At 42.6% G+C, this 16235-nt stretch overlaps 1 protein-coding gene across 8 annotated transcripts in view; it reads right to left on the reverse strand.

The window, feature by feature from the left end:
* Window positions 1-625: 625 nt before the first annotated feature.
* Window positions 626-16235, reverse strand: part of galnt11 (UDP-N-acetyl-alpha-D-galactosamine:polypeptide N-acetylgalactosaminyltransferase 11 (GalNAc-T11)) — a 137948-nt gene continuing 122338 nt past the window's right edge. For all 8 annotated transcript variants that reach the window (XM_063044451.1, XM_063044452.1, XM_063044457.1 and 5 more), the window contains 3 exons: window positions 14939-15043; window positions 11854-11991; window positions 626-4102 (listed from right to left, as the gene is read on the reverse strand). In XM_063044451.1, the coding sequence (XP_062900521.1) occupies window positions 3971-4102; window positions 11854-11991; window positions 14939-15043 (375 nt within the window). In that variant the 3' untranslated portion in view covers window positions 626-3970. The remainder of the gene's footprint in view (window positions 4103-11853; window positions 11992-14938; window positions 15044-16235) is intronic.

Here is a 16235-nt window from a genome sequence, read left to right on the forward strand (position 1 = left end):
GCTGACTAGATTTACAACCTTCTGCAGCTTCTTTTGGTCCTGTGCAGTAGCCCCTCCATACCAGACAGTGATGCAGCCTGTCGGAATTCTCTCCATGGGGTACAACTATAGAAGTTTTTGAGTGTATTAGTTGACATGCCAAATCTCTTCAAATTCCTAATAGAGTATAACCGCTGTCTTGCCTTCTTTATAACTACATCGATATGTTGGGACCAGGTTAGATCCTCAGAGATCCTAACACCCAGGAACTTGAAACTGCTCACTTCACTCTCTCCACTTCTGATCCCTCCATGAGGATTGGTATGTGACAATGCCAAAAATAAAATTAATTAATAATAATTGCAAAAGGACAAAGTTCTGCCAGATTGAGGGCTAAAGACTAAAATAAGAGCTTGATGGTGTTGCTGTAAGTGTCTTGAGTGCTTTCTTCAAATCTGATGCAATGAGATTGGGTTTGGTTGGTACAGTGACTAGAGAGTGTGGGGAGTGTACCCTCTGAAGACACAATTCAAAAGTTGCATGGTTCAAGGGAGTAGTTAAGGGAAAAGAAAATCATAATTTCAAAGGGAGAGCAAGGTAAGCTGATCAGAACTGGAAGAGCGAAACAGTCTTGTTGATGAACTCTGGGGGTGGGGTGGGCTGGGTTAAACCACAAAGATTTCAGAGACAAAAGGGAGTGTGGGAATGAAATGAGATGTGCATGAGCAGTGCAGACAGCCAGAGGAGTGACAAGGCTGATCAGGATAAGGTATGGTAATGATGAACTGCATTCAGAACTTGGGAGTATGGCTGAGGAGGCTTCAATAATGGCATACAGTTATTACCTATAAGCCAAGTTTCCATCAAAGCCACAATATTGTAGTTATGTGTACTTCTTCTGAAGCAATCCCTCTGAGCCAACGTGACTTCTTGTACAAGAAATAAGAAAGACAGAAGGTAGATAATTACAAGATAGTTATTTTAGAATACAATCACTTTCGAATACAATGATATTAGTAAATAATCTTTCAAGAATGATTAGCTTCTGGAATAGTTCCAGAGAGCTGGAAAATTGGAAATGTCACTCCACTCTTCTAGATGGGAGAGAGGCAGAAGAAAGGAAATCATAGGCCTGTTAGTCTGATCTCTGTCGTTGGGAAGATGTTGGAGTCGATTGTTAAGGATGTAGTTTTGTAGTACTTGGAAGCACATGTTAAAATAGGCCATAATCAACATGATTTCCTTAAGAGAAAATCTTGTTTGACAAATCTATTGGAATTAACGAGCAGGATAGACAAAAGAGAATCTGTGAATGTTGTGCACATGGATTTTCCTAAGGCCTTTGACAAGATGCTGCACACGAGGCTGCTTAACAAGTTAAGAGCCCGTGGTGTTCCGGGAAAGATAGTAGCATTGGCTGTTTGGCAGGAGGCAAAGAGTGGGAATAAGGGAGCCTTTTCTAGTTGGCTGCTGGTGACCAGTGGTGTTCCACTAGTGTCTGTGTTGGGACCGCATTTTTTAACATAATGTGTCAGTGACTTGGATGACAGAATTGATGATTTTGTGGCCAAGTTTGCAAATGGTACAAAGGTAGGTGGAGGGGCATGTAGTGTTGAGGAAGCAAGGAGACTATAGAAGGACTTGGACAGATAAGGAGAATGGGCAAAGAAGTGGCAGGTGGAATACAGCAACGGGAAATGTACGGTCATGCACTTTGGGAGAAGAATTAAAAGCATAGACTATTTTCTAAATGGAGAGAATATTCAAAAATCTGTGATGCAAAGGGTCTTGGGAGAGACCTCGTGCACAATCCCCTAAAGGTTAATTTGTAGGTTGAGTTGGTGCTGAGGAAGGCAAATGTTAGCATTCATTTTGAGAGGAATAGAATATAAAAGCAAGGTTGTAATGTTGAGGCTTAAAAGGGCACTGGTGAGGTCTCACTTGGAGTATTATGAGCAGTTTTGGGCCACTTATCTAAGAAAGGATGTGCTGACATTGGAGAGGTTTCAGTGGAGGTTCATGAGGATGATTCAGGAATGAAACGGTTATCACGTGAGTATCAATAGGTGGCTCTGGGCTCGTACTCATGGAATTCGGAAGAATGAAAGAGATCTAACTGAAACCTATCGAATGTTGAAAGGCCTCGATAGAGAATGATGTGGCAGAATGTTTCCTTTGGTGTGGGAGTGTAAGACTAGAAGGCACAGCCTCAAAATACAGGGGCATCCATTTAGAATGGAGATGAGGGATTTGTTTAGCCAGGGAGTGGTGAATCTGTGGAATTTGTTGTCACAGGCAGCTGTGGAGGCCAAGTCATTTGGGTGTATTTAAGATGGAGGTTGATGGGTTCTTAATTAGTCAGTAGTGAAGCGTTACAGGGAGAAGGCAGGAAATTGGATCTGAGAGGGCAATGGTGGAGCAGACTCAATGGGCCAAATGGCCTAATTCTGCACCTATATCTTATGGTTCTTTGTTGGAATGTTTCACTAGTGGTAGAATCATGAACAAGATGACACGAAAGCACTTGTCACTTAAACTAAGGTATGCAGAGATTTCTTTTTGCAGAGGGTGGTGTAGCTGAAAATTTCTGCCTTGGTAGGGGGAATCAAGGTCATAAGCATATAAGAAAGCAGGGATCACTATTATGCAGCGTATTGTGAACCTTTGTGCCTGTTTGGAAATCTTGATCTTAAAATATTCTTTTGAATCAGCCCAAGGCTCTGCTGGCAGTAATGAAATTCTGCCTTTGCTGAGAGGAGGCTCCTGAGATCTGGAAAGTGGCTCATATTTTCAAGGGTCTTCATGTGAACACTGAATCATAAGTTTGTGTTGTACTAATAGGAGCTTGAGGGTCAAGGACCTTTGCCTTCTGAATGTTGAGTTTGAAGTCCATTCTCTATGAACAAGTCCACAATGAATTGGAACTTGACTTCTCAATGTCTGTTGATGCAACCACTGATGAGAGACTGAAGTGTGCTTGGTTCTGGAATACAGATGCTGCAGATTGAACAGTTTCCCATTATTCCTGTAGATTAGTTTCGTTCCTGCAGTTTGTTAAGAGGTGAGGTACAGCATTCTTGGAGAAAGCATTTGTGACACTAAGGTTTCAATAGTAAATTAATGTTACATTCTGGAGGGCAGTGCAGAACTTGACCTCCTCAGATCAGCTGGGAGAGGGAAAGTAAGTCTGAATTAGGTTTGATTTGAATCAGAATTTGATGCAGCTCCTCCAATCCCCCTTGTCAAATTGGTAATATTGTATGCTTTCAATAGCACATTTAATAACAATGAAATGAAAATGTCTCCAGCCATTTCATACAACAGTATTCCTTTGATTCTTTCAAGTTATCATTTCAAATAGGCCAGAAGGCTTTGAATAGAGGGTAGGTTGGTGATTATGATTTTAATCTGGATGTCTGTATCAGGACCATCCATACTAAACACTTTAACCTTTTAACTACCACAAGGTGTAGAATATTATTGGATTCACCATGTAATAATAGATGAAAGAGTTCATTTTTAATAACGCATAATATAATTACAATTTATGCATGTGTCATACATATAACCATACATGATAAAATCTTAATTAAATGGCTCTATGGAAATGTAATTCACATTATATATTGTAAATTGTTTGTGACACTTGTTAAAAACTGATGCAACCCTGTCAATTTTAGAACAATCATATGACTGATGTTTATAAATAATAATTAAAAACTTGATACAGTTTTTTTAAACCATTTCAAACTTAGTCATCTCATGATGTCCATAGAATCTGAGGCAAAAAATAGAAAAATATTTTGTGGTAAAACTATTATTTTAAATCAATATAATCAGCAAAGTGAAACATTTGAGATGAAGATCCTGTCAGGGATTTCCTGACTTTGTGTTGCAACATGTATTTCCAGCTTTTCGTGCTCCTGAGAGATATTTCTCAACAGTGATTCAGTCGTCTCCATAAACCACTTTTGAAGGCCCACTTCTTCGATCAGCTCTCCATTTGCCATTGCTGAGCAGCAGAGCCATCACAGATTGCCATGGCGATGTATCCTTTAATGCTGCCAGGGTTTACCACCTGAAGGCACTGCCCAGCTGAGACTTGGTATATGCGGTTATTTATCTGCAAAATACCAATGTAAATTTCAAAGCATTTTCCTGGATTAATTTACTCCCAAATGATGTTAATGTATTTAGAGAATAATGAAACTTTCTCACTACACTCCTGGTGATATTAACTGTCCTTACCAAAGGAAGGATTGCAAGAACAGGTTCTCAAAAGGCTGCCTCTGCTGACTGCAACCTGAAGGTAATGGCTACTTAGAACCGAGATGTGATGAACTTCCTACACCATGACCTGTATTATTTGTTCAAGTGGGATATGGGGTACTGGGCTCAACAGAGTTTTGAAGTCGGCGGATAATGAAACCTCAGGAAAGCATCAGTCATGATTTGACAAGGCTTGAGTGCTGCTGGACTTGTGACACTTGCAGCCTGTGGTGGCAGATAATCTTCCCTGCCTCATTGTTTGATCTGTGCAGCAGCTGCTAATTTTTTTATAATGCTGGTGACATATTCAGCACATGGTTCTGGAGAAGTGAAATGCTCTGTATGGATGGGAATGCTAAAGGATTTTCACTGTACCTCAGTACTCCTTTCATTTCTGTGGGGACATGTTTACCATGTATTCCCATTTTATGTTCCCTTTGTCCTTGCGTACCACACCATGAGCCTCTGCGTCTTACACCTCATTCTCCACAACTTCCACCGTCTCCAAAAGGATCCTATTACCAAACATATCTTTATCTTACCCACCTGACCCCCACTCTCCACAGGGATTGCTCCCTCCATGATTCCCTTGTCCATTCGACCCTCCCCACTATTCTTCCTTCTGGTATTTATCTCTGCAAGCGGCAGGAGTGCTGCATTCACCTTCTCCCTCACCTCCATTCCGGGCCCCCAACAGTCCTTCCATGTGAATCTGCTGGGGCCATCTATTGTATCCGGTGCTCCCAATGCGGCCTCCTCTACATTGGTGAGACCCATCATAAATTGGGGGACTGTTTCATCGAGCACATCCACTCCATCCGCCTAAAGTGGAACTTCCTGGTGTAATTCCAGTATCTATTTCCATTCTGACATGTCGGTCTATGGCCTCCTCTTGTGCCATGATGAAGCTACCCTCAGGGTGGAGGAGCAATACCTCATCTTCCGTCTGGGTAGCCTCCAACCTGATGGCATAAATATCAATTTCTCCTTCCGGTAAAAAAAAAGTCTTCTTTTCCCTACTCAGGCCTCTTACCTCTTCTCACCTGCCTATCACCGCCTGCCACCCTTGTATTCTGACATCTTCCCCCTCCTTTTCAGTCCTGAGAAAGGGTCTCAGCCTGAAATGTCAACTATTTGTTCTTTTCCATGGATGCTGCCTGACCTGCTGAGTTCCTTCAGCATTGTGTGTGTGTTGCTTTGTATTTCCAGCATCTGCAGACATTCTTGTGATTACATTTTATTTTCCATAATTAAGATAAGTCAAACTGAATCATGATCACCATAAAAGTATTTTCCAATTAACTCATCTACCACCCGCCCACTGCTTGAAATTAAACCCAAAATTGCTGCTGCTCTTTGCTACATATTGGCTTAAAATTTCCCCTGATCGTGTTAGAAATTATCTGAGCACTATAGTTTCATGCAGAACCTCCAGTTAATATAGCAGTTGAAAATTCCCATTGTTACTTCTCCAGGGGTACTTAGTACTTGTCAAAATTTTGCCTTGCCTTGACTTTCCTTTCCCTCAGTTTGTGATACCTACTGCATGTTAAACAAGTCCCTTAGTTTTGCTCAATTAGCCTCATATCCTTTCCAATCTATCACCCCTCTCAAGGCTGAGATTAGGTTACAAATGCAGCCACCCATTAGTTACTTTTTTCATGATCCAGCCATTACTAGCAAGGCTAGCATTTATTCCCTATTGCTCTTGAGAAGGTGGTAGTGAATTACTTAATGCAGATGGTACTACCACAGCTCTGTTGGGTCAGAAGTCCCATGTTTTAGACTCAACACCAAAGGCAAGTTATTTCCAAGACAGGATGGTGTAAGTTTTGGTGGATAACCTGCATGTGGTGATTCTATTTTTCATGACAGCATTGTCCATTTGATGAGAGCAGATACAGCTCTGAGAGGCATTTTGGAGTCATCTACATAAGAAATTGAAGTTCATTTTGTAGATGGCACATATTGCAGGCCCAATGTGCCAGTGGTGTACAGAATGGAAGTTTAGGCTGTTGGATGAGCTACCAATCAAGTAGTCTTATATTGTGCTAAGATTGTTGAAGCCACATGTCTCAGCTAGGTGAATTTTCTACGGTGCTCCTGACTAGTACTGCACCTGGAAAAGCTTTGAGATGCACAAAAATGTGTCACTTGTTGTAAGGCACCCAGAATATGACCTGATGTTGGAGCCACAGCTTTTGAATCTGGTCTAGTTGAGTCTCTGATCATTTGGTGAGACTCTGTATATTGAAGATGGTAGTTCCTGCTGCATGAACTCTTTAGTTTTCTGAGGACTTGTGAATAGAATTTAACCAAGTGCAATCATTAACAAACATTCCAACTTAAGAAAAGGAAAGTCATCGATGAAGCAAGTGAAAATGGTTGAGCCTGGGACACTACCCTAAGAAATTTCTGCAGGCTGTCCTGGTGGTGAGATGATTGAATGTTAAGTATTTCCTATTGATTTCAATTTTACCAGCATGTCTTAATGTTTTGACAAGAACAATTTCCTATTAAATTGAGTATTTTATTCCATTATAAAATTCCATATAGAAACTGTGAGAGGGCTTGAACCAAGTCATCTTGGGCAGATGAACACGATGAGCAAGTTGATGATGAATAAGTGCTGCTTAATAGCATTATCGACAGGACTTTCCGTAATTTTGCTGACTGACGGATTTTTGGGAGGGGGGGCTCATTGGTCATTTCTGCCTCCTGTATTATCTCTTAATCCCAGTAATCAGGAACGTTGACGTTAAGTCCTGCCCCTCTAACTGTGGGAAGTGAAACGTACCAGTGAAAAAGTAACAATGCTCAAAATGTACTTTTAACATCTCCTTACAAAATCTCTTTAGTAGTAGTGGTAGTAGTAGTCATAGTTTATTGATCCTGGGGGAAATTGGTTAGATGCTTCTTGCTATGGAGCTGTTTAGAGATACAGCACAGTTCTGGCCAGCAACCCACCTATTTAACCCTAATGTAATCACCAGACAATTTACCTATTAACCACTGTGTCTATGGACTATACAGAACATAGAATAGTACAGGCCCTTCGGCCCACAATGTTGTGCCGACCCTTAAACCCTGCCTCCCCTATAACCCCCCACCTTACATTCCTCCATATACCTGTCTAGTAGTCTCTTAAACTTCACTAGTGTATCTGCCTCCACCACTGACTCAGGCAGTGCATTCCACCCACTAAGCACTCTCTGAGTAAAAAACCTTCCTCTAATATCCCCCTTGAACTTCCCACCCCTTACCTTAAAGCCATGTCCTCTTGTACTGAGCAGTGGTGCCCTGGGGAAGAGGCGCTGGCTACCCACTCTATCTATTCCTCTTATTATCTTGTACACCTCTATCATATCACCTCTCATCCTCCTTCTCTCCAAAGAGTAAAGCCCAAGCTCCCTTAATCTCTGATCATAATGCATACCTCCTAAACCAGGCAGCATCCTGGTAAATCTCCTCTGTACCCTTTCCAATGCTTCCACATCTTTCCTATAGTGAGATGACCAGAACTGGACACAGTACTCCAAGTGTGGCCTAACCAGTTTTATACAGCTGCATCATTACATCGCGACTCTTAAACTCTATCCCTCGACTTATGAAAGCTACACCCCATAAACTTTCCTAACTACCCTATCCACCTGTGAGGCAACTTTCAGGGATCTGTGGACATGTACCTCGAGATCCCTCTGCTCCTCCACACTACCAAGTATCCTCCATTTGCTTTGTACTCTGCCTTGGAGTTTGTCCTTCCAAAATGTACCACCTCACACTTCTCCGGTTGAATTCCATCTGCCACTTCTCAGCCCACTTCTGCATCCTATCAATGTCTCTCTGCAATCTTCGACAATCCTCTCCACTATCCACCAACCTTTGTGTCGTCTAGAAACTTGCCAACCCACCCTTCTACCTCCACATCCAGGTCGTTAATAAAAATCATGAAAAGAAGAGGTCCCAGAACAGATCCTTGTGGGACACCACTAGTCACAACCCTTCAATCTGAATGTACTCCCTCCACCACCACCCTCTGCCTTCTGCAGGCAAGCCAATTCTGAATCCACCTGGCCAAACTTCCCTGGATCCCATGCCTTCCAACTTTCTGAATAAGCCTACCGTGTGGAACCTTGTCAAATGCCTTACTAAAATCCATATAGATCACATCCACTGCACTACCCTCATCTATATGCCTGGTCACCTCCTCAAAGAACTCTATCAGGCTTGTTAGACACGATCTGCCATGCTGACTGTCCCTGATTTTCTAAATGCCCAGAGATCATACCTCTAAGAATCTTTTACCCTACTCGCCAAGGCCTTCTCATGCCCCCTTCTTGCTCTTCTCAGCTCCTTTCTTGCTTCCCTATATTCCTCAATAGACCTCATGTATGCTGCCTTCTTCCACCTGACTAGATTTTCCACCTCACTTGTCACCCATGGTTCCTTCACCCTACCATTCTTTATCTTCCTCACCGGGACAAATTTATCCCTAACATCCTGCAAGAGATCTCTAAACATCGACCACATGTCTATAGTACATTTCCCTGCAAAAACATCATCTCAATTCACACCCGTAAGTCCTAGCCTTATAGCCTCATAATTTGCCCTTCCCCAATTAAATTTTTTCCTGTCCTCTCTGATTCTATCCTTTTCCATGATAATGCTAAAGGCCAGGGAGCGGTGGTCACTGTCCCCCAAATGCTCACCCACTGAGATCTGTGACCTGACCCGGTTCATTACCTAGTACTAGATCTAGTATGGTATTCCCCCTAGTCGGCCTGTCCACACTTAACAAACTCTGCCCCATGTAAACCCTTGGAACTAATCAGGTGCCAATCAATATTAGGGAAGTTAAAATCACCCATGGTAACAACCCTGTTATTTTTGCATCTTTCCAAAATCTGCCTCCCAATCTGCTCCTCTGTATCTCTGCTGCTACCAGGGGGCCTATAGAATACCCCCAATAGAGTAACTGCTCCCTTCCTGTTCCTGACTTCCACCCATACTGACTCAAAAGAGGATCCTGCTACATTACCCACCCTTTCTGTGGCTGTAATAGTATCCCTGACCAGTAAAGACACCCCTCCTCCCCTCGCCCCCCCCCATCCCTTTTAAAGCACTGAAATCCAGGAATATTGAGAATCCATTCCTGCCCTGGTGCCAGCCAAGTCTCTGTAATGGCCACTACATCATAATTCCATGTATGTATCCAAGCTCTCAGTTCATCACCTTTGTTCCTGATGCTTCTTGCATTGAGGTACACACATTTCAGCCCTTCTACCTTACTACCTCTACACCGTTTATTCTGCTTCTCTTTCCTCAAAGCCTCTTTAGTCAAGTTATTTTTTATTGTCATTTCAACCAAAACTGCTGGTACAGAACACAGTAAAAATGAGACAATGTTTTCCAGGACCATGGTGCTACATGAAACAATACAAAAACTACGCTAGACTACAGACCTACCCAGGACTGCATAAAGTGCACAAAACAGTGCAGGCACTACAATAAATAATAAACAAGACAATAGGCACAGTAGAGGGCAGTAGGTTGGTGTCAGTCCAGGCTCTGGGTATTGGGGCATCTGATGGCTTGGGGGAAGAAGCTGTTACATAGTCTGTCAGACACGTTAGATCTGGCTTTACTCCATGCACTATACTCACTATCTGCTCTAACACTATGGTTCCCCACCCCTGCAAATCTAGTTTAAACCCCCCCCCCCCCGGAGCAGCACTAACAAATCTTCCTGCAAGGATGTTAGTCCCCCTCCAGTTCAGGTGCAACCTGTCCCGTCAGAACAGGTCCCACCTTCCCTGGAACAAGGCCCAATTGTCCAGAAACATGAAGCCCTCCCTCCTGCACCAACTCCTTAGCCACATATTTAGCTGCATTAACTTCCTATTTCTAGCCTCACTAGCACGTGGCACGGGTAGCAATCCTGAGATTGCAACCCTGGAGGTCCTGTCCTTCAACTTTGCACCTAACTCCCCAAATTCTCTTTGCAGGACCTCCTCCTTCTTCCTATCCACATCATTGGTCCCTACGTGGACCACGACATCTGGCTGCTCACCCTCCCTCTTGAGAATACTGAGAACTTGATCCGAGATATCGCAGATCCTGGCACCAGGAAGACAACAGACCATCCGGGATTCTCGATCTCTCCCACAGGACCTCTTATCTATCCCCCTAACTATCGAATCCCCTATCACTACTGCTCTCCTCTTTTTCCTCCTTCCTTTCTGAGCTGAGGGTCCAGTCTCGGTGCCAGAGACACGACCACTGCAACGTGTCCCTGGTAGCTCGTCCCCATCAACAGTATCCGAAACGGTATACATATTATTGATGGGAACGGCCACAGGGGTGCTCTGCTTATTCTGTCTATTCCCCTTCCCTCTCCTGACAGTCACCCAGCCACCTGTCTCCTGACTTTTAGGGGTGACTATCTCCCTGAAACTCCTGTCTATTTCTGCCTCTGCCTCAAGAATGATCCAAAGTTCATCCAGCTCCAGCTCCATTTCCCTAAATCGGTTTGTCAGGAGCTGCAGCTGGATGCATCTTTTACAGGTGTATTCATCAGGGTCGATTGTGCTCGCCCTGACTTCCCACGTACTGCAAACGGAGCACTCGACTGCCCCTAACTGCTGCCTCCATTACCTACTTCTAAGGTAATAAGATTAATTAAAGGAGCTTACCCGGCCTTACCTCACTGGTATGGAAGGTCTTTCATTGAAAGTGGCATCACAGGTAGATAGGGTTGTAAAGAAAGCCTTCATTAATCAAAGTAGTGAGTACAGGGGATAGGATGCTACTTTGAAATTGTATGAAATGTTGGTGAGGCCTAATTTGGAGTATTGTCTGTAGTTTTGGTCACCTACCTACTGGAAAGATATAAACAATGTTGAAAGAGTACAGAGAAAATTTACAAGAATGTTGCCAGGACTGGAGGACCTGAATTCTAAGAATAGGGTAGCACCGTATTGTTTTAGGATGTGGGAGACTGAGAAGAGATTTGATAGAGGTATACAAAATTATGTGTGTTATAGATAGGGTAAATGCAAGCAGGCTTTATCCACTGAGGTTAGGTGGGACTATACCCAGAGGTCATGGGTTAAGGGTGAAAGGTGAGAAGTTTAAGAATATGAGGGGAAACTTCTTCACTCAGAGGGTCACAAAGGTGTGGAATGGGCTGCCAGCACAAGTGGTGCTTGTGAGCTTCATTTCAGCATTTAAGAGAAGTTTGGATAGTAGAGATATGGAGGGCTCTGGTTCCAGTGCAGGTCAATAGGAGTAGGCAGCTTAAATGGCTTTGGCCTGGACTATAGTGGCTGAAGGGCCTGTTTCTGTGCTGTACTTCCCAAGATCTCTAAATCAGAGAACACAGACGAAACACACGCAGTCATGGGGAGAACATAAAAATTCCTTACAGACAACTCTGGAATTGAACTCTGTACCCTGAAGCCCCAGGCCGTAATGGCATCGTGCTAACCACTATATTACTGTGCATCCAATAAGAATTATGTAATAATTTGTTGCAAGTTTACTTGAACATCAGGCATTGCAATTAATCAAAGATGCTGAAGCACTTCAAAGTGAAAAACTGCTTACCCCCAAAATCCACTGTTGGGATCCCCCAGACCCATGACATTTCATAAGACGCGGAGAATCTGATTGGTGAGTCTCTGCCATGTCCAAGCAGAGAAGGTTGGCAAGAACTAGTTCATGTTCTTCATTATAAACCCAAACCTGCAAACACCACCACCGATGAGAACAGTGAACACAAATTAAATACACAAACAGAAATTTGTCTTCTATTATTCTGTGCTTCCAAAGTTGAACTCAGCTTCTGACTTAAAGGGATCATCAGAATCAGGTTTAATATCACCGGCATATGTTGGGAAATTTGTTAATTTAGTGGCAGCAGTACAATGATAAATATAGGGAAAAAAAGGAATTGCAGTAAGTATATACATGTGTTGTATTAGTTAATTAAAAATAGTGCACAATGTTCATTTTGAAATCGGATGGCAGAGGGAAGGAAGAGGGGAAATAAAAGAGGTGAGAATGGATATAGGACCACTAGAAAATGAGGCTGGGGAAAAGGAGATGGCAGATGAACTAAATGAGTATTTTGTATCAGTCTTCACCGTGGAAGACACTAGCAGAGTGTCAGATGTTGTAGTGTGTGAAGGAAGGGAAGTGGGTGCAGTCACTATTACAAGGGAGAAGGTGCTTAAAAAGCTGAAAGACTAAAAAGTACATAGCCAGCCAGACCAGATGAACTGCACACTAGGGTTCGGAAAGAGGTAGCGGTAGAGATTGTGGTGGCATTAGAAATGATCTTTCAAAAATCAATGGACTCTGGCATGGTGCCAGAGGACTGGAAAATTGCAAATGTCACTCCACTCTTTAAGAAAGGAGGAAGGCAGCAGAAAGGAAATTATAGACCAGTTAGCCTGATCTCAGTGGTTGGAAAGATGTTAGAGTCAATTGTTAGGGATGAGGTGATGAAGTACTTGGTGACACAGGACGAGATAGGACAAAGTCAGCATGGTTTCCTTCAGGGAAAATCCTGCCTGATGAACCTGTTGGAATTCTTTGATGAGGTTACAAGTAGGATAGTTAAAGTGGATGTTGTATATTTGGACTTTCAGAAGGCCTCTGACAAGGTGCCACACATGAGGCTGCTTACCAAGTTAAGAGCCTATGGTATTACAAGAAAGCTACTAAGATGGTTAAAGCATTAGTTGATCGGAAGAAGGCAGTGAGTGGGAATACAAGGATCCTTTACTGGTTGGTTGCCTGTGACTAGTGGTGTTCCGCAGGGGTCGGTGTTGGGACCACTTCTTTTTATGCCGTATATAAATGATTTAGATGATATAGATTGCTTTGTTGCCAAGTTTGCAGATGATACGAAGATTGGTGGCGGGGCAGGTAGTGTTGAGGAAATAGGCAGGCTGCAGAAAGACTTGGACAGATTAGGAGAATGGACAAGAAAGTGGCAAATGAAACATAATGTTGGAAAACGCATGGTCATGCACTTTGGTAGTAGAAATAAATGTGCAGACTATTTTCTAAATGGGGAGAAAATCCAAAAATCTGAGATGCAGAGGGACTTGGGAATCCTTGTGCAGAACACCCTGAAGGTTAACTTGCAGGTTGAGTCGGTGGTGAGGAAGGCAAATGCAATGTTAGCATTCATTTCAAGAGGTCTAGAATACAAGAGCAGGGATATAATGCTGAGGCTTTATAAGGCACTGGTGAGGCCTCACCCTGAGTATTGTGAACAGTTTTGGGCTCCTCATCTTAGAAGAGATTTGCTGGCATTGGAGAGGGTCCAAAGGAGGTTCACAAGGATGATTCCGGGAATGAAAGGGTTATCATACAAAGAACATTTGATGGCTCTGGGTCTGTACTTGCTGGAATTTAGAAGGATGAGGGTGGATCTCATTGAAATCTTTCAAATATTGAAAGGACTAGACAGAGTAGATGTGGAAAGGATGTTTCCCATAGTGGGAGGGTCAAGCACAAGAAGGATAGAAGGCCTCAGGATAGAGGGCATACAAAGTGTATCCATCCAAACAGAGATGCGGAGAAATTTCTTTAGGTGCAGCTGTGGAGGCCAGGTCACCGTGTGTATTTAAGGCAGAGATTGATAGGTTCTTGATTGGACATGGCATCAAGGTTACGGGGAGAAGGCTGGGAAATGGGGTTGAGGAGGTGGAGAGAAGGTTTACAAGGATGTTGCCGGGACTTGAGAAACTGAGTTACAGAGAAAGGTTGAATAGGTTAGGACTTTATTCCCTGGAGTGCAGAAGAATAAGGGGAGATTTGATAGAGGTATATAAAATTATGATGGGTATAGAGTGAATGCAAGCAGGCTTTTTCCTCTGAGGCTAGGGGAGAAAAAAAAACCAGAGGACTTGGGTTAAGAGTAAAGGGGGAAAAGTTTAAAGGAAACATTGGGGGGGGGCTTCTTCAGACAGAGAGAGGTGGGAGTGTGGAATGAGCTGCCAGATGAAGTGGTAAATGTGGGCTCACTTTTAACATTTAAGAAAAACTTGGACGGGTACATGGATGAGAAGTGTATGGAGGGATATGGTCCATGTGCAGGTCAGTAGGACTAGGCAGAAAAATGGTTCAGCACAGCCAGGAAAGGCCAAAAGGCCCGTTTCTGTGCTGTAATGTTTCTATGGTTCTACGACTGTTTGGGTTGATACCAAGCATCTGAACTGGATGAATATAGATCTTTATGTCCACTAGAGTAATGGTAATACTTCATCTTCCAAAAGTTTTCAAAGAGCGGAAATGGCTAACACAAGGGGGTGTAACTTTAAGGTCATTAGAGTAAAATATAGGGGGGAATGTCAGTGGAATGGTGGGTTTTGAATGTGCCAGATTAGGGACATTTAAGGGCTCTTAGATGATAGAAAAATAGAGGACTCTGTGGGAGGGAAGGGTTATATTGATCTTAGAATAGGTTAAAAGTCCAGCACAACACTGTGAGCCAAAAAGCCTGTACTGTTCTATGTGCTAAGGGTTTACTTATCAAAACAAAACCACAAATTAAATTCAGCATTTTCATCTCCCCAACTTAGTACAGTAAATCTATGAACGGGTTATAAGCCAAACCCACTGGAAACAACCTACTCACCTGCTGCGCTCACCAGCAACTTTTATGTGTGTTACTCACCTGATCTGGGTCTGATAGGTTGCATTCTTTGACCACCACGATTCCTCCTTTTTGGCTAGGATGGTTCTGAGCACTTATACATTTGGCTGTCTGTAGATGTCTTATCTGTGAAGACAGGCACCAAGTTTGGTCACTTCACATCAAAATGGGACTCATCTATCCAATGGTTCCCAGTCGTGGCACATAAAATGTTTGCATTCTAATTACTCACACAGCTGAGGCTCAGGTCATCGATACGTTAAGAAAAAGTGGCCCACAAAGTATATTCAGTTCAACAGGAGGGATCCATTATAATAGCAAATAGATTGAGAGCTTTGACTGATATTATCAACGCTCCCCTGACTGCAATAATACATTCTAATTACTTTTTACATCTAGACATTTCTCCCGAGTTAATTTACAGTGACAGTTTTATATTGGTTCTGGTCTGGCCCAATGAGTATCTTGCTTCCGTTAAGTCTGACCTGTCAGATGCATATGTTAACATGGGGAAGAGGTTACTAGGCTGACACCTGGAGGTCCAGACCATCCACAAATTACACCACAGCAGCTGGGAAATTTAAATTCAAGTCATTAAATAATATTGTAATTAAAAGCTGGTATTACTCATGGCAACCAGGATTGTTATACCTGGTCCATTCATAACTATTCAAAAGGAAATGTGACTTACCAAATTCTAACCTCCAAGCCTGAAGAATCACCGATGTGATTGACTCTTACTCTTAACTGCCTCTTCAGTTCCAGGGTAAACATGGGTGGACAATGAATTTTGATGTTCTTAGCAACATCAGTGTCCCCAAAATAAATTCAACAAAAATTTCTCTTGGATTCAAAGTATCCCTTTCTCCTTCCCCTATCAAATTAAACCAGTGTCATACTCATTGAAGTTAAGAAGCCTCCCAACAGCATCCATTACTCAATTCCACCTGCTCAGTTCCTACTCCCCACCTTCAGATTCTAACTCCACACCTCTTGAGCTTCTGTCATAGTCTCCTGAGAAGTGTCCTGTTGTAAGGCTTGGAAGTCTATTAACGCATTTCCTTTTATCCATCATGCATGTTACCTTCCTAACTCAATTGTTATCTGTGATTATCTCTTCAGATACATGTACTAATTACTGTGACATATATATGCCAAAACTAGTTCCTTAGGGTCTCCACACTCATTTCTCTCTGCTTGGATGTTTCTCATGAGTTGTTACCACTTTTAAACAATTTGTGATTTATTTATATATTTATCTCACAGTAGAAATAAATAACTCAATATTTGGCTCAAAGTCATACAGCATGGAGATGGG

Source organism: Mobula hypostoma, chromosome 3, assembly GCF_963921235.1.
Source record: "Mobula hypostoma chromosome 3, sMobHyp1.1, whole genome shotgun sequence".
In the NCBI taxonomy this organism is placed as follows: domain Eukaryota; kingdom Metazoa; phylum Chordata; class Chondrichthyes; order Myliobatiformes; family Myliobatidae; genus Mobula; species Mobula hypostoma.